At 43.9% G+C, this 24,415-nt stretch overlaps 1 protein-coding gene across 1 annotated transcript in view; it reads left to right on the top strand.

Annotated features, from left to right (window-relative positions):
* Positions 1-5,343: 5,343 nt before the first annotated feature.
* Positions 5,344-24,415, top strand: part of naa25 (N-alpha-acetyltransferase 25, NatB auxiliary subunit) — a 54,686-nt gene continuing 35,614 nt past the window's right edge. The window contains exons 1-7 of the mRNA XM_084324431.1: positions 5,344-5,411; positions 7,327-7,412; positions 15,110-15,248; positions 16,754-16,872; positions 17,468-17,542; positions 18,473-18,580; positions 19,455-19,533. Of these exons, the coding sequence (XP_084180557.1) occupies positions 5,351-5,411; positions 7,327-7,412; positions 15,110-15,248; positions 16,754-16,872; positions 17,468-17,542; positions 18,473-18,580; positions 19,455-19,533 (667 nt within the window). The 5' untranslated portion in view covers positions 5,344-5,350. The remainder of the gene's footprint in view (positions 5,412-7,326; positions 7,413-15,109; positions 15,249-16,753; positions 16,873-17,467; positions 17,543-18,472; positions 18,581-19,454; positions 19,534-24,415) is intronic.

Below are 24,415 nucleotides of genomic sequence, written 5' to 3'. Positions count from 1 at the left end.
TCATCATGAACGGTGAGCGTTGTTGTGTTTGACACTCGGGGGGGGGGGGGCCTCGTCGGGTCCAGATGGTCTCCGGTCACTTCATCCTCGTCGGCTGTGTGGACGGTGGCGCTCTGAGCAGGAGGGAGCGGCTTGGAGCGGCTGGGTGCTCCTTCTGCACCTCCTCCTCCCGCCCCCGAGCGTCCCCCCGGTGGCAGCGACCAGGAGGTGCAGGGAGGCGGCTGAACTGTGCAGGAACACACACACATATCTTACACCTGTGCAAGAAGGCTGATATATTATATATATACCCAATACAATCAGATTGAAACAGACATAAATAAAAAAATTAAGTAATTTTACAAAACACATTTAATATCAAGCCCCACCCCCACCCGCCCCATGATAACGATTCATCTGCATGCTCAACAATATATTTCTTTTCCCCATTTTCTTGTCTTTTTATTTTATTTTATTTTAGGCCTCGTCCATTTCAGTTTGATCCGTGTGTGTCGGTGGTTTTGAGCGGCTGTTGAGCTGCATCAGGCGAGGATGTGTATGTGAAGGGTTAAGTTCTCCTCAAAATCAAAACGGCAGATTCTCCTGAGAGGTAGAAAGACCTCAGAGCGTCTCCTGAGAGTTGGAAAGACCTCTGAGCGTCTCCTGAGCATCTCCTGAGAGTTGGAAAGACCTCTGAGCATCTCCTGAGAGTTAGAAAGACCTCTGAGCGTCTCCTGAGAGGTAGAAAGACCTCAGAGCGTCTCCTGAGAGTTGGAAAGACCTCTGAGCGTCTCCTGAGAGGTAGAAAGACCTCAGAGCGTCTCCTGAGAGTTAGAAAGACCTCTGAGCGTCTCCTGAGAGGTAGAAAGACCTCAGAGCGTCTCCTGAGAGTTGGAAAGACCTCTGAGCGTCTCCTGAGAGTTAGAAAGACCTCTGAGAGTTAGAAAGACCTCTGAGCGTCTCCTGAGAGTTAGAAAGACCTCTGAGCGTCTCCTGAGAGTTAGAAAGACCTCTGAGAGTTAGAAAGACCTCTGAGTACCCCCTGAGAGTTAGAAAACAGAAGCATTTCATGCAAAAGTATTCTGTATTTCTGTGTGACCACTAATAAAGAAACTTGAACTTGAAAGACCTCTGAGCATCTCCTCAGGGGGGGGAAAATTATCTGACCGAATTTTGATATTGATGTGAATTTCCCCACTAGACTGTAACACCGTGTGATGCAACTCAGTGATGCCAGCCAGGGTCTGACTGTGAGGGGGGGGGGGGGGGGGGTAGAACCATAGGGAATGGAGTGTGAGTCCAAAAATACTGTATCTTTCTTATAATCATTAATAAGCACTTGCGAAATCTACTGTTCTCTTATTTTTCTTTTATTTTTATTTTTTTTTATTTTTTTCAAAGACAAAAATGTTGTCTCTTTTCTGATCATAAGGTGAAATTCAGGGGAATTGGTAGTGAATGTAATACAATAAAAAAAAAACGTTTTTTTTTCTCCTTGTTTTTCTCACAGCTGTACTGCTGTGACAGAAGGTCTAGACAGTGGAACATAACAGAATATCTAATAAATTTGAACAAATAAAACTCTTGTTGTGGGCCATGTTTTGTTTATTTGACTTGGGAGATCTATAGGGCTGTCTTAAATACTCCGAAGCTTCGTTTGATGGGTATGGGATTCGAATATGAAAATAAATTTTGATTATTAAAAAAGATTATTTATTTTTTATAATTTTTTTGCTAAATCAACTCTGCCTCTCTTTGTTAATTACAAAACAAGCAATGCTGTTTGTTATTTGAGATGAGGTCGGACTCTGCACTGACAGATTTGTGTTCATTGTGCTGCTTTTATAAAGCCTCAAATGACGGCTTACAATATTTCATGAAAGCAAAGTGTTTAGTTTGTCTAAGATTTAAAAAGGCTTAAACTTTACAGCACTGACAAAGTTGAACAAAGTGCTGTACAAGTCCCACAAATTTTTATTTTTTATTTTAATTTTTTATTTATTTCGAAGCTTCGAATTAAAATCGAATCTCGGACCCGAAGCTTCGAATTCCAAAAAAAAATCGAAGGTCAGCCCTAGAGATCTAAATGTTTTTCAATCTCCTAATATGTGATCAATTACTCTTCATTTTAAGACTGTAATCTGATAATTATTCTGATATTTGGACACATTATCCTGTAGGATAATACTGCATTATCAATGAGTATTCAACATGTAAAGGGGGAAATCCAGTGGTGGAAAGTATTAAAGTATTTTTACTCAAGTATACTGTACTTTATGTGAGTATTTTCATTTTAGGGAACTTTTTACTTTTACTCCATTACATTTCAAGGGAAATATTGTCTGAACCCATCAGTTACTAGTTACTTTGAAGAAAAGGATTTTTGCATAGAAAACATATCCAAAATTAAAAAAAATTGAAGATTATATACTTTCACATTTGAAGCCTGTCAACTTCAAGAGGACGTAATCAGAGCAGCATAACTGGACCACATACCACTTTAACACAACCTTTAATGAGAGCAGCATAACTGGACCACATACCACTTTAACACAACCTTTAATCAGAGCAGCATAACTGGACCACATACCACTTTAACACAACCTTTAATCAGAGCAGCAGAACTGGACCACATACCACTTTAACAACCTTTAATCAGGACAGCATAACTGGACCACATACCACTTTAACACAACCTTTAATCAGAGCAGCAGAACTGGACCACATACCACTTGAACATGACCTTATATCAGCAGCACAACTGGACCACATACCACTTTAACACAACCTTATATCAGCAGCACAACTGGACCATATACCACTTTAACACAACCTTATATCAGAGCAGCACAACTGGACCACTTTAGCACAACCTAAAGAGGTCAGTGGTTACACAAACGTCATGTAGAATGTGTACTTTTACTAAAGTACATTCAATAGCAAATACTTCTCTACTTTTGAATGGAGGACTTACTTTTACCAGGGTACTCATTTATCAGAGTATTTCTACTTGTACTCAAGTAAAGGAACTGTGTACTTCTTCCACCACTGGGGAAATACAACCTAACTGTATTCCCGTGATCTTAGATAGTATTTTTTTTTTACATCAGCTATCGACCTGTGTCAAACCCGCCTTCTTTTCTTCATCCCCCAATCACAACTCTCTTCCCTCGGACGACAGTTGTGATTGGAAGATCAAGCGAAAGAGGGCGGGTTTGAGATAGGTCCATTCACTTAGCACACTAGAGCCAAGCCTCAAATCTGATATCATGAAGAGACTAACCTTGGAGGTGGTGGCAGAATGGGCCAAGAGGCCAAACGGTAATCGAAGGTCACAGGTTTGATCCCCAGCAGTGACGGTGTATTTCAGCCAGAGTTCCTAGATTCCAGCTGGTAACTAACTGGAGGGTTGTCTAGCATTACTGTAATGATGCACCATCTCTGCCACAGTGCCCGTGTGCAAGGCAGGCGCTGTGACTGAATGAAATGAAATGAAAACTACTTTGAATAAGTAGTTCAACTACATGGTGGAAAAAGATCACAATCTCAGTCTGAAATGTCAAATAGTTAGTAGCAACTGAACTGACACTGATTAAAGCGTGGGTGTGTTTTATTCTGGGGCCTATAGTGCACTGGGCAGGCAAAGCCTCATTTAAGCCCACAGGTGTGTTATAAGGAGGCGACAGGGAGCAATGGTGGAATTGTTTTGTCACTCCAAAAACATGCTAGTTGCTGTATTATATATATATATTTTTTATATAGCTTAACATGCAATGGATATTACTTTATTTGTTTATTTAGACGGGACAGAGCATATTAATGGACACTACAAATAAATGCGGATTTAGCAAGGATGCTAGTTTTCATCCGCAGTCCCCACAAAACATAAAAATGAAACAGGCAGGCAGCGAAGCATATCATGTTACGAGACAACGCATAAAAACATACATACAAGAAACAAAGTAGCAGCGTTTTTACAGGGCAATACAGAATTGTATTAAAATGGGTGGCGCAGCGAAGATTGCGCTCGTCACCAATGCAAGAGACTCCGGTCTCGAATCCGGGTGTCAGCATTGCCTCCGGCTAGGGCCGGCCGTCATACTGGCTCAATAATATCTAGTAACTACAGTAATAATCTGTAATATCAGTAACTACAGTAATAATCTGTAATATCAGTAACTACAGTAATAATCTGTAATATCTACTAACTACAGTAGAATAGAATAGATCTTTATTGTCATTGTTACAGTTGTTACAACGAAATTAAAATGCAACCCTAGGTGCTAGTAAAATAAGAATAAAAACAGTCCTAAACACAGTGTTAAATATAAAAACAGGGTGGGGCGTAAATAACATTAATAAAACAGGGGGGTATAAAATATAATTGCACTATCTCTTAATGTTGTGTGTGTGTGCGTGGTGGGGGGGGGGGGGGGGGGGGGGGGTGCAAGGAGGCTGTTGTTTTAAAATGTAGCTGAGTTTAGTGCACATATGGCCCTGGGGTAAAAACTAAACTTCAGTCTGTTAGTCCGGGTGGGCATGATGCTGAAACGCCTGCCCGAGCGCAGCCGCACGAGGTGCTTGTTGCCCGGGTGGTGTGGGTCCTTCAGTATTTTTACTGCTTTTTTAAGGCAGCGGGAGTTGTATAGTCCCTCCAGTGAGGGGAGGGGGCAGCCGATGATCTTCTGGGCCGAGTTGACGACCCTCTGGAGCGCCTTCCTCTCTGCGGCTGTGCAGCTGAGGAACCACACGTTGATGCAGTAGGTGAGGATGCTTTCCACGGAGCAGCGGTAAAAAGACACAAGCAGGTCTTGTCTGAGGTGGTAGTTTCTTAGTACTCTCAGGAAGTAGAGTTATAATTTTTAGAGTTATAATTTTAGAGTTTTTATATTTTAGAGTTATAATTTTCTCAGGAAGTAGAGTTATGAATTATAATCTGTAATATCAGTAACTACAGTAATAATCTGTAATATCAGTAACTACAGTAATAATCTGTAATATCAGTAACTACAGTAATAATCTGTAATATCTACTAACTACAGTAATAATCTGTAATATCTACTAACTACAGTAATAATCTGTAATATCAGTAACTACAGTAATAATCTGTAATATCTAGTAACTACAGGAGTAATAATCTGTAATATCAGTAACTACAGTAATAATCTGTAATATCAGTAACTACAGTAATAATCTGTAATATCCCTTTAAGACACCGTGCGGCAGTGTGCGCATGCTCAGACACAGACAGGGAGCAGCAGTGTGCGCATGCTCAGACACAGACAGGAGCAGCAGTGTGCGCATGCTCAGACACAGACAGCAGCAGTGAGTGTGCGCATGCTCAGACACACTCAGGCAGGTAAACTCCAACATGGCGGCGGCGCGAGGCCATGTGCAGGATCCCAACGACAGGAGACTCAGACCTATTTATGGTAAATAATAAAGATTCAGACAAACAGCGCGTGATGATGTGATGAAGATGAAGTGTTGGTGTTGAATGATGATGATGGTGTTGTTGTTGTTAATGACTCTGAAGGGGAACCGTCTCTGTTGTGGTTCTGTTTGCACCGGAGGCAGGCAGGGCCCCAGCCGCAGCCCCGGACTCCGTTAGCCCGCCGCGCCGGAGGACAGAGCCCCTCGACGGGGGTGGTGTCGCTCAGAGAGCTCTCCTCCTCCGGACGAACCCCGCCGAGTCTTTAAAGTCTTTTGAATCACCAGATATTCTTGATAACTACACCGTCATCATAATAATGATGGTTATTATTATTCACGTCCCTGTGTGTCTCCCTCTTCGCCAACATCAGCTAGTAGCTAGTTTGACAGCTAGCTGCGGTTAGCATCGTTGGCTAGCTGTCTCTGCATGTAACGTTACTCTGCAGCAGCATGGAGAACAAGTAGGTCGTGTTGTTGTTGTTATTATAACGGTATTGTTGACTGGTTGTCTCAGTGTATTATAACCCCAAACTATCACTGAATAGCTAACGTTTTTATAGCTAACTCTGTCCTTATAGTGGAGGGTAATAGTAATGCTAAGCTAATGAGTGTGGTGGTAGCTTAGCTCACAACTGTCATAACAATGGGTTTGTAACCGCTGTCTGTGCGGCTTAAAGATGGGCTTCAGGGTCATGGACACCCAGGGGATGTTATCGTGTTTGTGTGAGACGGAAACATCTAGAAACCAGCGTTTGTAGATCACGATTTGCGCCCCCATTTCTGTGCTTTTGATATATATACTGTGTGTTATTGTTGGACAAGAGGAACCCCTGCTGTCACCTCTGTCTTCTTGTGCTGCACCGACTCTAAACCCACTCTCCCATCCTTCTATCTCCAACCTCGTCGTGTCTGTCTCTTCCCCATCATGTGATTAATGATCAGGTTTGGTTGTTGGGGAGGTGACTTTTGATTCATGGAAGATAATAATGTCCTACTGGCCTTCATCGTAGCGCTGAGTTGTAGTCGCTGCGATTTAATAAAAGTACACAGGCGACAACAACCTGAGCCACGCTACTGCTGCTGCTGCTGCAGTCTCGAACGTGCTTCTTCTTAGTGCAGTGGTGGTGGTACGACTGCCAGCCAAGCCGGGGCCTCATAGATGATAAACAAGTGGGTTATTGGTCTAATCTAGATTCTGGCCAGCATGCTGTTCATCATCATAGATTTCAAGTACCGTTTGAACAGAGAGAATAGACATGATGACATAACCACAGCCGCGGCACCACAGTTAAATTAGGCTCCCAGCTGTCCTGCAGTCAGCCAGTGTGCCGTGTGTGAGTGAGAGCATGCGTTTATGTCTGAGTGTGTGAGTCGTCGGCATATTACAAAGGCATTCTTACTAGTGATACGTCTCAGGGTTTCACATTCATACACATTTAGCTACAAAAAGCGAGAACTTTGCTATAACTTCAACCTTTATAATTATAATAATAATGCAGCGACACTAAAAAAGCCCCATCCCCGATGGTCCGCAACCTGGCTCGTGGGATGGTGATGAGTAAGCCTGTGTGTCAAGAGGAGCGGAGATTCCGGGAGGGTGTGGAGGAGAAGGTCGGATAGGTATTGATGGGGCAGTGGTGTGAAGGGATTTATTATAGGTGAGCAGGAGGATTTTGAAGGTGACACGAGATTTAACGGGAAGCCAGTGAAGGTGTATGAGGGGGCGGGGGGGGGGGGGGGTGATGTGCTGCCAGGGTTCGGTGCGGGTGAGAAGAGAACCCTATGCGGCAGAGTTCTGAATGTGTTTACTTTATGCCTATTGAACTGTGAACACGCGTTATGGACAATACGTTCAGATCTGATCCTCATTATTACACAGGCCTGACCTGAAGGTTTCTCCCTTGTGTCCTGCAGATTATCTTGATAATGGCAACAATAAGATGGCCATCCAGCAGGCGGACAAACTGCTGAAGAAGCACAAGGACCTGCACTGTGCCAAGGTGAGGACTGTTCTAGTACTGCTGCACAACAGAAACAAGGACTATTCTAGTGCTGCACAACAGAAGTAAGGACTATTCTAGTGCTGCACAACAGAAGTAAGGACTATTCTAGTGCTGCACAACAGAAGTAAAGACTATTCTAGTGCTGCACAACACAAGCAAGGACTATTCTAGTGCTGCACAACAGAAGCAAGGACTATTCTAGTGCTGCACAACAGAAGTAAAGACTATTCTAGTGCTGCACAACAGAAGCAAGGACTATTCTAGTACTGCACAACAGAAGCAAGGACTATTCTAGTACTGCACAACAGAAGTAAGGACTATTCTAGTACTGCACAACAGAAGCAAGGACTATTCTAGTACTGCACAACAGAAGCAAGGACTATTCTAGTACTGCACAACAGAAACAAGGACTATTCTAGTACTGCACAACAGAAGCAATAACTATTATAGTGCTGCACAACAGAAGTAAAGACTATTCTAGTACTGCACAACAGAAGTAAAGACTATTCTAGTGCTGCACAACAGAAACAAGGACTATTCTAGTGCTGCACAACAGAAGTAAAGACTATTCTAGTACTGCACAACAGAAACAAAGACTATTCTAGTGCTGCACAACAGAATTAAAGACTATTCTAGTACTGCACAACAGAAACAAAGACTATTCTAGTGCTGCACAACAGAAACAAGGACTATTCTAGTACTGCACAACAGAAGTAAAGACTTCTAGTGCTGCACAACAGAAGCAAGGACTATTCTAGTACTGCACAACAGAAGCAAGGACTATTCTAGTACTGCACAACAGAAACAAGGACTATTCTAGTACTGCACAACAAGCAATAACTATTATAGTGCTGCACAACAGAAGCAAGGACTATTCTAGTACTGCACAACAGAAACAAGGACTATTCTAGTACTGCACAACAGAAGTAAAGACTATTCTAGTACTGCACAACAGAAGCAAGGACTATTCTAGTACTGCACAACAGAAGTAAAGACTATTCTAGTACTGCACAACAGAAGCAATGACTATTCTAGTACTGCACAACAGAAGTAAAGACTATTCTAGTACTGCACAACAGAAGTAAAGACTATTCTAGTACTGCACAACAGAAGCAAGGACTATTCTAGTGCTGCACAACAGAAGCAAGGACTATTCTAGTGCTGCACAACAGAAGCAAGGACTATTCTAGTGCTGCACAACAGAAGTAAAGACTATTCTAGTGCTGCACAACAGAAGTAAAGACTATTCTAGTACTGCACAACAGAAGTAAGGACTATTCTAGTACTGCACAACAGAAGTAACGACTATTCTAGTGCTGCACAACAGAAGCAAGGACTATTCTAGTGCTGCACAACAGAAGCAAGGACTATTCTAGTGCTGCACAACAGAAGCAAGGACTATTCTAGTGCTGCACAACAGAAGCAAGGACTATTCTAGTGCTGCAGAACAGAAGTGAAGACTATTCTAGTGCTGCACAACAGAAGTAAAGACTATTCTAGTGCTGCACAACAGAAGCAAGGACTATTCTAGTGCTGCACAACAGAAGTAAAGACTATTCTAGTACTGCACAACAGAAGTGAAGACTATTCTAGTGCTGCACAACAGAAGTAAAGACTGTTCTAGTGCTGCACAACAGAAGCAAAGACTATTCTAGTGCTGCACAACAGAAGCAAAGACTATTCTAGTACTGCACAACAGAAGTGAAGACTATTCTAGTACTGCACAACAGAAACAAGGACTATTATAGTACTGCACAACAGAAGTGAAGACTATTCTAGTGCTGCACAACAGAAGTAAAGACTATTCTAGTGCTGCACAACAGAAGACTATTCTAGTGCTGCACAACAGAAGTAAGGACTATTCTAGTACTGCACAACAGAAGCAAAGACTATTCTAGTGCTGCACAGCAGAAGCAAGGACTATTCTAGTGCTGCACAACAGAAGCAAGGACTATTCTAGTACTGCACAACAGAAGCAAGGACTATTCTAGTACTGCACAACAGAAGCAAGGACTATTCTAGTGCTGCACAACAGAAGCAAGGACTATTCTAGTGCTGCACAACAGAAGCAATGACTATTCTAGTGCTGCACAACAGAAGCAAGGACTATTCTAGTACTGCACAACAGAAGTAAAGACTATTCTAGTGCTGCACAACAGAAGCAAGGACTATTCTAGTGCTGCACAACAGAAGCAAGGACTATTCTAGTGCTGCACAACAGAAGTAAATACTATTCTAGTGCTGCACAACAGAAGCACAGACTATTCTAGTGCTGCACAACAGAAGCAAAGACTATTCTAGTGCTGCACAACAGAAGCAAGGACTATTCTAGTGCTGCACAACAGAAGCAAGGACTATTCTAGTGCTGCACAACAGAAGTAAAGACTATTCTAGTGCTGCACAACAGAAGCAAGGACTATTCTAGTGCTGCACAACAGAAGTAAAGACTATTCTAGTGCTGCACAACAGAAGCAAAGACTATTCTAGTGCTGCACAACAGAAGCAAAGACTATTCTAGTGCTGCACAACAGAAGCAAGGACTATTCTAGTGCTGCAGAACAGAAGTGAAGACTATTCTAGTGCTGCACAACAGAAGTAAAGACTATTCTAGTGCTGCACAACAGAAGCAAAGACTTCTAGTGCTGCACAACAGAAGCAAGGACTATTCTAGTACTGCACAACAGAAGTAAAGACTATTCTAGTGCTGCACAACAGAAGCAAAGACTATTCTAGTGCTGCACAACAGAAGCAAGGACTCTTCTAGTACTGCACAACAGAAGCAAGGACTATTCTAGTACTGCAGAACAGAAGTGAAGACTATTCTAGTGCTGCAGAACAGAAGTGAAGACTATTCTAGTGCTGCACAACAGAAGTAAAGACTATTCTAGTGCTGCACAACAGAAGTAAAGACTATTCTAGTGCTGCACAACAGAAGCAAGGACTATTCTAGTACTGCACAACAGAAGCAAGGAATATTCTAGTGCTGCACAACAGAAGTAAAGACTATTCTAGTACTGCACAACAGAAGCAAAGACTATTCTAGTGCTGCACAACAGAAGTAAAGACTATTCTAGTACTGCACAACAGAAGCAAGGACTATTCTAGTGCTGCACAACAGAAACAATGACTATTCTAGTACTGCACAACAGAAGCAAAGACTATTCTAGTGCTGCACAACAGAAGTAAAGACTATTCTAGTGCTGCACAACAGAAGCAAGGACTATTCTAGTGCTGCACAACAGAAGTAAGGACTATTCTAGTGCTGCACAACAGAAACAATGACTATTCTAGTGCTGCACAACAGAAGCAAAGACTATTCTAGTGCTGCACAACAGAAGTAAAGACTATTCTAGTACTGCACAACAGAAGTAAAGACTATTCTAGTACTGCACAACAGAAGCAAGGACTATTCTAGTGCTGCACAACAGAAACAAGGACTATTCTAGTGCTGCACAACAGAAACAAGGACTATTCTAGTGCTGCACAACAGAAGTAAAGACTATTATAGTGCTGCACAACAGAAACAAGGACTATTCTAGTGCTGCACAACAGAAACAAGGACTATTCTAGTGCTGCACAACAGAAACAAGGACTATTCTAGTGCTGCACAACAGAAACAATGACTATTCTAGTGCTGCACAACAGAAGCGAGGACTATTATAGTGCTGCACAACAGAAACAAACAAGGACTATTCTAGTGCTGCACAACAGAAACAATGACTATTCTAGTGCTGCACAACAGAAGCGAGGACTATTATAGTGCTGCACAACAGAAATGAGGACTATTCTAGTGCTGCACAACAGAAACAAGGACTATTATAGTGCTGCACAACAGAAACAAGGACTATTCTAGTGCTGCACAACAGAAACAAGGACTATTCTAGTGCTGCACAACAGAAGTAAAGACTATTATAGTGCTGCACAACAGAAACAAGGACTATTCTAGTGCTGCACAACAGAAACAAGGACTATTCTAGTGCTGCACAACAGAAACAAGGACTATTCTAGTGCTGCACAACAGAAACAAGGACTATTCTAGTGCTGCACAACAGAAGTAAAGACTATTCTAGTACTGCACAACAGAAGCAAGGACTATTCTAGTGCTGCACAACAGAAACAATGACTATTCTAGTACTGCACAACAGAAGCAAAGACTATTCTAGTGCTGCACAACAGAAGTACAGACTATTCTAGTGCTGCACAACAGAAACAATTACTATTCTAGTGCTGCACAACAGAAGCAAAGACTATTCTAGTGCTGCACAACAGAAGTAAAGACTATTCTAGTGCTGCACAACAGAAGTAAAGACTATTCTAGTGCTGCACAACAGAAGTAAAGACTATTCTAGTGCTGCACAACAGAAACAAGGACTATTCTAGTACTGCACAACAGAAGCAAGGACTATTCTAGTGCTGCACAACAGAAGTAATGACTATTCTAGTACTGCACAACAGAAGTAAAGACTATTCTAGTGCTGCACAACAGAAACAAGGACTATTCTAGTACTGCACAGCAGAAGCAAGGACTATTCTAGTACTGCACAGCAGAAGCAAGGACTATTCTAGTGCTGCACAACAGAAGTAAAGACTATTCTAGTGCTGCACAACAGAAGTAAAGACTATTCTAGTGCTGCACAACAGAAGTAAAGACTATTCTAGTGCTGCACAACAGAAGTAAAGACTATTATAGTACTGCACAACAGAAGTAAAGACTATTCTAGTGCTGCACAACAGAAGCAAGGACTATTCTAGTGCTGCACAACAGAAGCAAGGACTATTCTAGTGCTGCACAACACAAGTAAAGACTATTATAGTGCTGCACAACAGAAGTAAAGACTATTATAGTGCTGCACAACAGAAACAATGACTATTCTAGTACTGCACAACAGAAGTAAAGACTATTCTAGTGCTGCACAACAGAAACAATGACTATTCTAGTGCTGCACAACAGAAGTAAAGACTATTCTAGTGCTGCACAACAGAAACAATGACTATTCTAGTACTGCACAACAGAAGTAAAGACTATTCTAGTGCTGCACAACAGAAGTAAAGATTATTCTAGTGCTGCACAACAGAAGTAAAGATTATTCTAGTGCTGCACAACAGAAGTAAGGACGATTCGAGTACTGCACAACAGAAGTAAGGACGATTCTAGTAGAATATATTAAATGTTTTTGTATTCAAGTCATTGTTTGAGGAGCCAGAAGAGGAGCCTACGACCTCCAAGACACATAAAGCTTCTTTTAATTAACTGGAGTCATACTTAAAATACGGGTTTATCGCAACAGGTGACTCTCGCGTGTTGACATGGCAACACGAGGCAATGAAGCAACTGTGTTCAAGTTGGCAGAAGATAAAGTAGTTGCATTCAACGCGAGTGGACATTTGACATGTTTCAAACATTAGCAGGGATTTTGGAGGACCGAAACAGAAACAATAATAAGCCCAGGGCAGGGCTGCATTATGGTGAGTTGTGTTTTAATAATAATACTTTCGATTTATAATACACCCGCTGCGGTGCTGCAAATCAAATGCCCACCCTACTGATCTGTTCATGTGTTATAATAATAATAATACATTCGATTTATAATACACCCGCCGCGGTGCTGAAAATCAAATGCCCACCCTACTGATCTGTTCATGTGTTATAATAATAATAATAATACATTCGATTTATAATGCGAGCACCTGCATTAAAATCAAATGACTGATCTGTTCATGTGTTATGCACCTGAGAGGCACTTTATAATAGAAAAAGACAGTGCAAACATGTATATGTCGCTTACAGTTTATTATGCCTATGCAGCTCGTTTATTTTGACAGAGTTAAACATTTTTCACTATCATTATATTAAATTAGCCATTGTTTTTGGTCCTGGCCCGCCATTCAATGGCTTGGGGAAAATCTGGCCCGTGAGCAAACCTAATTGCCGACCCCTGCCGTAGGTGATGATGTCACACCAGGATTGTCAACACAGAGCTGGAAACGAGAGCAGCCCGATGGATAAAGCGATCATATAAAGGAATGAATAGCCAAATAAATGTGAAGTTATTATCTTTGAACCTCTGCTTTCAGGCCTCGTCAATATACCCTTTCCTCACTAATGGAACTGGTGCCGCAGTCACGCTAGAACGTTAGCTTAGCGGCTAACGTTAGCCCGTTGCTGTGCTAAAGCAAGTCTCCTATCAGCCTCCTTAGCCAAATTGAAATGCCCAAACTATATGGCAAGGTCCGTGAGCAAGTGGAGAAAAACTCGGTACAATTAAACACTATGCAACGACCACTGCAAACGCAGAGTGAATCGTCAAGTGACGTTAACGTCATTGCTACTGCTGTGACTTAGCTGCTCATACCGGTCACAAGGTATAGTCAAAATCCATACCGCAGCGCAAATTCATACCATTTATACCGTATACTAGGGCTGCATGATTAATCGATTTTAAATCGAAATCGCGATTTGGAATGATGCAATTATCAAATCGCAAAAAAAAGTTAAATCGCAATCTTTTTTTTGGGGGGGATTTTTGATTTATTTAACCAGGAAGTCCCATTGAGATACAAGATCGGTTTGGGAGAGGGAGGTAAGGGGTTTTAGATTGTGTGTTGTGAAGTTTAGACTTCAGAGAGGGAGAGTAAAGTACAGAAAAAAAGGTACCGGTATCGATTCCCAGGTAAAAAGAAACATTTTCAGGCTCAGTGTCCTGAAAAGACCCACCGCGTAGGACGGATGCAAGCCGCATTTTACAATAAACCTCTGTGGGGCTGTAAAAAAAAATATATATATATAATCGCAAATTTTATCGCAATCGCAATATCTGTCCGAAAAATCGCAATTAGATTATTTCCCAAAAGCGTGCAGCCCTACCGTATACCGTTTATACCGTCCACCCCTACTACCACGCGACAGACGGTTAAGTGAAAGCGGTAACCCTTTGTAGTGTGGTAGTGAAAGCGTTAACCCTTTGTAGTGTGGCAGTGAAATCGTTGACCCTTTGTAGTGTGGCAGTGAAAGCGTTAACCCTTTGTAGTGTGGCAGTGAAAGGTTTTGTCACATTAGGCACATGTACATTACAGTGAAATGCTTGGTTCTGTATGACCCTCCTGAGATTGTGTTTCATGTAGTAAAAAGAATAAAGACCAAATACTATACATACAAAATATACAAAACTAAATTAATGTAGAGATGTAGATGTAGTGCACATATTTGAGTTGTAGTGGGTTCTAGAGACATAATGCACCATACAGTTGTCATGATATTGTATTGATGGGGCACTGTCACTTTAAGGAAGTTGGTTTTGGGGTTGTGCTGAGAGGAGACGCCCTGTCTGGGGGTTGATTGATAAAAGGTTTGTTACCACAACGACAGGCAGCATCCAGCACGGCACAGCTCCGACAGCTGTCACCCGCTATGCTGCTCAATCAATGACACGCGGCTTTCTGTTGTCAACTGGGCATTTTTGTATTCCGACGATTTCTACTGGGGATTGTGCATGACTGACTAAAATCATTTTCGAATAGTCTACTAAACTTTTTTTTTTAAATTCGAGCTCATCCCTAATTTATACATAGTAATAAATAGATCAAATATGGTGCAGTGTTGAAATCTTTTTGGGCCCCCCCCTCACCATCATCAGAGTGGCCCCTCCCTCCCTGACCCTAAAACAGTGATGTCTCCCCCCCCTCCCCCCCCCCAGGTCCTGAAAGCCATCGGTCTGCAGCGAACGGGGAAGCAGGACGAGGCCTTCAGTCTGGCCCAGGAGGTCGCGACCCTGGAGCCCACAGACGACAACTCGCTACAGGCCCTGACCATCCTGTACAGAGAGATGCACCGGCGTGAGTACACACTAGGGCTGACCCCTATTAGTCGACTAATCGGTCGAAAGGAGCCATAGTCGACTAGCCAACCTCTTAGTCGAATACAAAAAAAAATCCCAAATGGAATGATAAAAAATGTAAAAAAAAAAAAAAAAAAAAAAAATATTATACTTTATTTCTTTTTTAAATATTTTTTTATCCTTCTTTCCAAAAGAAAAGAGGCCTAGAAGCGTGGCTAACGCTAATGGCACGCATACCAGAGGCTAACTGCCTACGAAAACAGGCACAGAGGCACTGAAAGAGGATTTCACCATCTAATGAACACACTAGACTAGACAAATATCAAGATGTATCCATCAGTGGACCAATTGCATGCTTTTGCAGAGGAGGACAAGAAGCCTTCAGTCGACTCCTTCAGACATCAAGCACCCCCACAGCGCAAATGGAATGATACAAAATGTAAAAAAAAGAATAATAATAATATTATACTTTATTTTTATTTTTTTTGTCTACCAATAGTCGACTAATGGCACATTTTGGCCAATCATAGTCGACCATCCAAATCCTTAGTTGGGGACAGCCCTAGTACACTACACACACACACAGATACACACACACGCCAGTGTCCACCAGAGGGCGGGGCCTGACAGGTCAATAGGGAGGTGTAGTCTGACGTCACTCTGGAGCGCCCGCGAGGTCCACCACCCGTATAGGGATTTATCTTTGGGAAAATGGATTATCGGCTATTGTAACAATTGTGCCTCATTGAACATTGAAAAGCTTTCTATTATTTTTTCACAAAATGAGTTCCCTTCTATCACTAACATTATTGTTTAAGCATTTTTGGTTGAAATCAAATTCAACGTAGTTATTTTACGATTAATTGCGAATATTTTCACGTTGAGCTATAGACTGTGGATGAATACGCACAGAAAGGTACACCGTGCCAATGTTCATGCTTTATTTGTTTTAAACGAGACGATTTAGAAATGGGCAATGGGGGGAATACGTTGCGTTTTCAAGATGGTGGACCGGCCGGAAACAGCAATGATGTAACCACTACACCTCCCTATAGACCAGGAAGTAACCACTACGCCTCCTTATAGACCAGGAAGTAACCACTACGCCTCCCTATAGACCAGGAAGTAACCACTACACCTCCCTATAGACCAGGAAGTAACCACTACGCCTCCTTATAGACCAGGAAGTAACCACTACACCTCCCTATAGACCAGGAAGTAACCACTACACCTCCCTATAGACCAGGAAGTAACCACTACACCTCCCGATAGACCAGGAAGTAACCACCACACCTCCCTATAGACCAGGAAGTAACCACTACACCTCCCTATAGACCAGGAAGTAACCACTACACCTCCCGATAGACCAGGAAGTAACCACCACACCTCCCTATAGACCAGGAAGTAACCACCACACCTCCCTATAGACCAGGAAGTAACCACCACACCTCCCTATAGACCAGGAAGTAACCACTACACCTCCCTATTGTCTTGTTGACGCAGCGGAGCTGGTGACCAAGCTGTACGAGGCGGCCGTGAAGAAGGTTCCTCTCAGCGAGGAATATCACTCTCACCTGTTCATGGCCTACGCCCGCGTGGGGGAGTACAAGAAGATGCAGCAGGTACACACACACACACACTAGGGCTGAGCCCGAACGTTCGAACCTTCGTTCGTTAGGCTGGCATTCGAATTCTAAATCAACATTTGAATTACATTTTTAATAAAAAAAAAAAAATACAAATAATTAAAAAAAAAAATTCTATTTACACCAATGGGGGTTTTCTTCACAGTTGCAGATAAAGATTAGGCTACACTAATATTATAGTATTAAAAGAAACTGATGAGTTATATTCAATAAAGAAAGTTGATTTAGTTGGGCTGGGGCTTCTCCCTGGGCTGGGTCTGGAAAGTTGATTTAATAAAAAAAAAACTAATTTAATCAGATTAATCACTTTATTCAAATTGAGGATTTAGTTTGAGGATAGTAAAAAAAAAAATGTATAAAAAAAAAATTAAAAACGAAGGTTCGAACGTTCGTTTGAAAAACCCTGACGAAGTTCGAATCCCAAAAACAGGGTTCGGGTACAGCCTTAACACACACACACACACACACACACACACACACACACACACACACACACACAGCCTGACACACACACACACACACACACTGCTAACTGCTGTCCCCTGCTAACTCCCGCGTGTCTCCTCACCAGGCAGGCATGGCCCTCTACAAGATCGTCCCCAAGAATCCTTACTACTTCTGGTCCGTCATGAGTCTGGTGATGCAGGTATGGAGTGTGTTGTTCAGAGGTGCAGATGAGGGTCTGTGTGCCCCATCGGTTATATTAGGCATTACAATAAATATAGTTATCATAGACACTAGAATCTAAATATATACTATGAGTAAGTAAGTGTACAGTATACACGGGTGCAGTGTGCATAAGGTACGCATGGCGCTGTGATGTACGCTGTAGACCGTTTAGGTTGGAGTCGGACACGGTGACCAGACATCCTAGTGGTTCTGGAGTTCTGCTGATGAAGGGTCGGCTCTGGGCAGAGGAAAACTGAACGGTTCCATGGCCTGAAGTCTTATGTAGTACAGGTCCAAATTTGATCAAAATCCATAAAAGAATGAGTGCTTGAGAGGTTTTTGTGTACCGGTCAAATACAACGTGATTATCCAAGATGGCCGTCGACTTGACGCTTCAGTCACAACAACGGTCTTCTTCCACTTTCACCACCATCCCCCTCTCTCACCCGCTCGGCTGCAGTCTCTTTCGGAGCGGACGCTCGTTGGCTACAATGGTGATAAATCATTTTCACCATCAGCGGTGATTGGTCAGTTCAGGACCGTTTTGAACCGGAGGTGGTCATTTGACGCTCGCCGGTCAAATGACGCTCGCCGGTTATATCGTCTTGTAAGTCGAGACCCGAGCACGCAATTATTGGTTAAGTGTGGTGGCCGTCGGACGTTATGAGGTTAACGTGCCTTTCACCTACTCATATCCCCTCATGGATTCCTAATAAGTAATCGATAGTTCTATAGCTTTTGGAAACACAGAAAACTGGTGTATTTTGATAGTCATATGAATATCTGCTGTGTTGTCAACCCATATATCATATCACATCGGTGCCCACTGCTAATTATGATCTATGTTTGATTGTCTGTTTGCTGAATATTTGTGTGTGTGTCTGTATGTGTGTGTGTGATATCTTAGGCCATCTCTGCACAGGATGAGAAGCTGGCCCAGACCATGTTCCTGCCTCTGGCTGAACGCATGGTGGAGAGGATGGTGAAGGAGGAGAAGATTGAAGCTGAGGCAGAGGTAGAGCTTCTAAGATCTTCTATTACACAGAGTATAGTGTCGTGGTATAGACCCTGGTCTCTGAGGCAGACCTTCTAAGATCTTCTATTACACAGAGTATAGTGTCGTGGTATAGACCCAGGGCCCTATTCCCCGTACCTCGTTCAACTAAGTCGATCAAAAGTCCCATTATCCAGATTCAATTAACGGGATGATTGAATCCAGGCTTTCCCTGTTCCTCGAACGCTGATTCAGTCTCGTTAATTCGAACCAGACTTGATACTCAGGATAATTGCGCGCGGCCGCCTCACCTGAAAAGACAGCAAGTGTCGATCGCAGAAATCCTGATTTTCTAACGGCATTGATTGATTGGGGTCGCTGCCTACAACTTCCAATCCCCACCCACCGGCTTTCCCACCCTCTAAACACTTGCCAATTGTGTTAGTATGACGGCTGGCCAAGCCGGTAGCAACGCAGAGAGCTGGGCTCGATACCAGCATATCATGCGTTAGTGGCGAGCGCCTTGCCCACTGCGCCAGTCAGCTGCCCTGCTCGACTTAAACTTAAACATAACATATATGAAAGTGCTTGACTTAAACTTAAGTCTCTTGTAACATACAATATAACTCGAGTCAGAATCGTCATTTAAAAAAGTTAAGTAAAAGTAAAAAAAAAAAAAAGATAAATCAAAAAGTTCAATATATATATATTTTAAAGAATATATATATATCGTGCAACCCTAGAATAGAAACAGGGAGGAGGAGGCTGTGGGCCGCACAGTAACAAAATACCCATCCTCTGTTTTGTAAAACACAAGCCGTTACCACATCTGATATCTGTTTGTTGTTGTAGCTAAACGTGCTGATTTGTTTGCCTCTGCATTTGTGACCCGTAGGTGCAGCTGTACTTTATGATCCTGGAGCGTCTGGGGAAGTGTGTGGAGGCTCTGGAGGTGGTCCGGGGCCCGCTAGGGGGTGAGTGTGTGGAGGCTCTGGAGGTGGTCCGGGGCCCGCTAGGGGGTGAGTGTGTGGAGGCTCTGGAGGTGGTCCGGGGCCCGCTAGGGGGTGAGTGGGTGGAGGCTCTGGAGGTGGTCCGGGGCCCGCTAGGGGGTGAGTGTGTGGAGGCCCTGGAGGTGGTCCGGGGCCCGCTAGGGGGTGAGTGTGTGGAGGCTCTGGAGGTGGTCCGGGGCCCGCTAGGGGGTGAGTGTGTGGAGGCTCTGGAGGTGGTCCGGGGCCCGCTAGGGGGTGAGTGTGTGGAGGCTCTGGAGGTGGTCCGGGGCCCGCTAGGGGGTGAGTGTGTGGAGGCTCTGGAGGTGGTCCGGGGCCCGCTAGGGGGTGAGTGTGTGGAGGCTCTGGAGGTGGTCCGGGGCCCGCTAGGGGGTGAGTGTGTGGAGGCTCTGGAGGTGGTCCGGGGCCCGCTAGGGGGTGAGTGTGTGGAGGCTCTGGAGGTGGTCCGGGGCCCGCTAGGGGGTGAGTGTGTGGAGGCTCTGGAGGTGGTCCGGGGCCCGCTAGGGGGTGAGTGTGTGGAGGCTCTGGAGGTGGTCCGGGGCCCGCTAGGGGGTGAGTGTGTCAGGGTGTCCGCGGATCCTTAAAAAGTCTTAAAAAGTCTTAAATTTGTTTATCAATAATTAAGGCCTTAGTTTGTCTTAAAATGTCTTAAATCCATTTTCAGAGGTCTTAAAAATGCCATAGACAAAGACATAGATTTAATAATAAATCGCTATCTGACTGAATAGTTTGGTTTGTTTAGACAAAGAAATAAAATAAGTCGGAGCGATTCGATTGAGCCTATTTTGAAATCGCCTTTCACGCAAAATGAAATGTGGCTCGGCTCTACCCGTAGTGTTTTTAGCTGTGCTATCTGAGAACAGCGCGCGTGTGTGTGGTCAAAATGCCGGGAGGCTGCCGTTTTAATGAGCTCTGGCTCGAAAATATCAAATATAAGTCATGGTTGAAAAGAGGAGAATATCCTCGAGTAGCCGTCTGCAAAATATGCAGAAAGGACTTGAAGATTTTTACGATGGGGGAGAGTGCACTTTCGAGCCACATGCAAGGTGAGCTAATGGATCATATTATTAACGTGTCTCAGCCTGGCTCGACACTACAAGTGCTCCACACCGGTCTCCGTAAATGTTAGTTTTAAAAATACCACTTCAATAATCGAAATAGTCAAGTAACAGGCAGAATACACTATTGGAATTACAAACTTGTGTTTACCGGACTCTGTTTTCACCGCAGTGTTTTGAAATACGCAGCATGTAGCAAAGCCTTAACGTTAGGCGAATCAACGTTAGCTAATTTCCTTTCATGTATTTCAAAACACGAAAACTTGTTGTGTATTGAAATGGTATTTTATTTTTATAACGGAACATTTACGGAGACTGGCGTGGAACTGGTGTGGAGCAGTTGTAGGTTGGAACGCAGTAACGTACTGTATATGTGTATGTCATAAATGTTATGATGAATTGAAAATGGGGGACCCTGATGTAAACAAGACGAAAGTTTTTCTCTGGTCTGCATCCCCTTATTATTGTGTGTATTGAGCTGTACTGTATTGTACCCATTCTGAAATCTGTTAAATAAAGTATTCATTCAACCAAACCACAAAAACAAAACAACTGGATGAATGAAAACTTTATTTAACAGATTGCAGAATGTGTACAATACAGTACATACACACAATAATAAGGGGATGCAGACCAGAGAAAGACGTTTGTCTTGTTTACATCAGGGTCCCCCATTTTCAATTCATATAGACATTCCTGATGAATTGAAAATGGGGGACCCTGATGTAAACAAGACGAAAGTCTTTCTCTGGTCTGCATCCCCTTAACAATTGTGTGTATTGAGCTGTACTGTATTGTACCCATTCTGCAATCTGTTAATAAAGTTTTCAATCAATCAATCAAAAACATACACAACATAGAATAGATAGAATAGAAATACTTTTATTATCCCGTGGGAAATTTGACACTGCAAATCGCTCAACATTTAGACAGGACAGGTCACTAATTAGAATAATAACACAAATCAATCAAGTTGCCTGGGATAAGAGTAGAGTAAAATAGAATAAAAATGAAATAAAATATACAGAAATAAATACAGTAAAAACATACATGACATCATGACATTTATGGCATAGGGACATGCATGACATACAGGTATATACTGTAGTACTGTTACATTTGTGACATATACGATATGCAAATAATATACAGTACTGTTACCCAGAGATCCTAACAGAAAATATTATATATATATGATGGGGATGAGACTGTACATTAGGGGGGGGGGGGGGGGGGTTGGACATTTACGGTGGCCAGTTTCGAATTGCAGCCTCCCGTAGGTGCTCTTAAAGAGCGGTTTTGAATGTGGGCAGGGGTAAAGTGGGTTTTAGGAGTGAGGTTAAGCAGTAGTCTGACCAGTTTGTTTTGTGATGTTTGTAATCTTGTTTTTAGTACCTTTGAGGTGCTTTGGTACCATGAGGTGTAGCCAGGCATAGTCGTAGTACCCTTGAATGAGTGTACTGAGAGTACCCATGATTTTTGCCATTTTGTTATCGTGAAATTGGTATTAAATTTAATTCTGAGTGGCATTAAAAAGTCTTAAAAAGCCTTAAATCTGACTGGGCTAAACCTGCAGATACCCTGGTGTGTGGAGGCTCTGGAGGTGGTCCGGGGCCCGCTAGGGGGTGAGTGTGTGGAGGCTCTGGAGGTGGTCCGGGGCCCGCTAGGGGGTGAGTGTGTGGAGGCTCTGGAGGTGGTCCGGGGCCCGCTAGGGGGTGAGTGTGTGGAGGCTCTGGAGGTGGTCCGGGGCCCGCTAGGGGGTGAGTGTGTGGAGGCCCTGGAGGTGGTCCGGGGCCCGCTAGGGGGTGAGTGTGTGGAGGCTCTGGAGGTGGTCCGGGGCCCGCTAGGGGGTGAGTGTGTGGAGGCTCTGGAGGTGGTCCGGGGCCCGCTAGGGGGTGAGTGTGTGGAGGCTCTGGAGGTGGTCCGGGGCCCGCTAGGGGGTGAGTGTGTGGAGGCTCTGGAGGTGGTCCGGGGCCCGCTAGGGGGTGAGTGTGTGGAGGCTCTGGAGGTGGTCCGGGGCCCGCTAGGGGGTGAGTGTGTGGAGGCCCTGGAGGTGGTCCGGGGCCCGCTAGGGGGTGAGTGTGTGGAGGCTCTGGAGGTGGTCCGGGGCCCGCTAGGGGGTGAGTGTGTGGAGGCTCTGGAGGTGGTCCGGGGCCCGCTAGGGGGTGAGTGTGTGGAGGCTCTGGAGGTGGTCCGGGGCCCGCTAGGGGGTGAGTGTGTGGAGGCTCTGGAGGTGGTCCGGGGCCCGCTAGGGGGTGAGTGTGTGGAGGCTCTGGAGGTGGTCCGGGGCCCGCTAGGGGGTGAGTGTGTGTCTGTATGTGTGTATTTGTGTGATAGTAAAGGGCTAACCTTCTGTATTGTCACAGTGAAAGGGTTAACCGGCTGTCGTGTGGTAGTAAAAAATATTTTTAAATTCTTTTTTGTATCATTCCATTTGGGCTGTGGGGGTGCTTAATGTCTGAAGGAGTCGACTGAAGGCTTCTTGTCCTCTGAAAAAGCATGCAATTGGTCCACTGATGGATACATGTTGATATTTGTCTAGTCTAGTGTGTTCATTAGATGGTGAAATCCTCTTTCAGTGCCTCTGTGCCTGTTTTCGTAGGCAGTTAGCCTCTGGTATGCGTGCCATTAGCGCTAGCCACGCTTCTAGGCCTCTTTTCTTTTGGAAAGAATGATACAAAAATATTTTTTTATAAAAAAAAAAATTATATATTTTTTTATATATATTCGACTAAGAGGTTGGCCAGTTGACTACGGCTCCTTTCGACCGATTAGTCGACTAATCGACTAATAGGGGTCAGCCCTAGTGTGTAGTATGTAGTGTGTATGCACGGCGTGTGCATTGAGGATGCACCCTCACCGTTTCCTCACTGCAAATACAGAAACCAACGAGTCCCGAGCGTTTAAAGGAACACGCCAACATGATGGAACATGCACTCGCCGTCTTCTCCAGAGTCAGACAATAAGATGGATACCAGTTTCCTCTCCGTGTGTTGAATAGAAAGCTATCTGCCTGCAAGCTAGCCGAGCTTAGCACACAGGAATGGAAGTGGATACGGACCACTAGCCTAGCTGCTGGCCAAAAACACATCTCCTGCCGTTTTAAGCTAGGCTAATGGTCCGTATCTGCTTGAATGAATTTGTGCTAAGCTAGGCTAGCATAGCTTTCTACTGAACACACAGAGAGGAAATTGGTATCCATCTTCTTGTCTGACTCTGGAGAAGACGGTAAGTGAATTCCCCATAATGTTGGCGTGTTCCTTTTATTTTATTTTTTATCTTTTTCTCCACCTGATTTTCTATTTTTCTCCCCATCCCAATTTAGTCGTTATGCCAATCCCCCCCCTCCCCTACCTGGTGGTTGTGCGCATGTTCCTCCTACTGGTCGGTACAAGGGAACCCTGAAGCCCACCACATGCTTCCTCCGACACATGTGGAGACAGCCAGTGGCTCTCTTTTCACCTGGCAGCGAGGGCTCTCATTGGTGAAGCGTAACGCGTGGGAGGTCACGCTGCCTTCACCACTTCCTGCCTTTCGCTGAGCAGGCGCCCAGACTTGACCTGTAGGAGTCGCTGTCCACAACGCCAGATTCCCACCCTCCACTTCCCTCCCCCTAACCCAGCCAAACGAGTTAGTATGACGACCGGCCCAAGTCGCAGGCAATGCTGACTCCGGGAGTCGAGACCGCAGCCTCTTGCATTGGTGACGAGCGCAGTCTCCGCTACGCTATCCGACCGCTCGGCGTGTTCCTTTTTAAGTATTGGCTGACACCAAGTACAAATACTCAATTA

The sequence above is a fragment of the Notolepis coatsorum genome (genome assembly GCF_963971535.1).
Source record: "Notolepis coatsorum genome assembly, chromosome: 11".
Lineage (NCBI taxonomy): Eukaryota > Metazoa > Chordata > Actinopteri > Aulopiformes > Paralepididae > Notolepis > Notolepis coatsorum.
The sequence above is the reverse complement of the archived record's forward strand: the minus strand, read 5'-3'. Positions and strand labels throughout refer to the sequence as shown.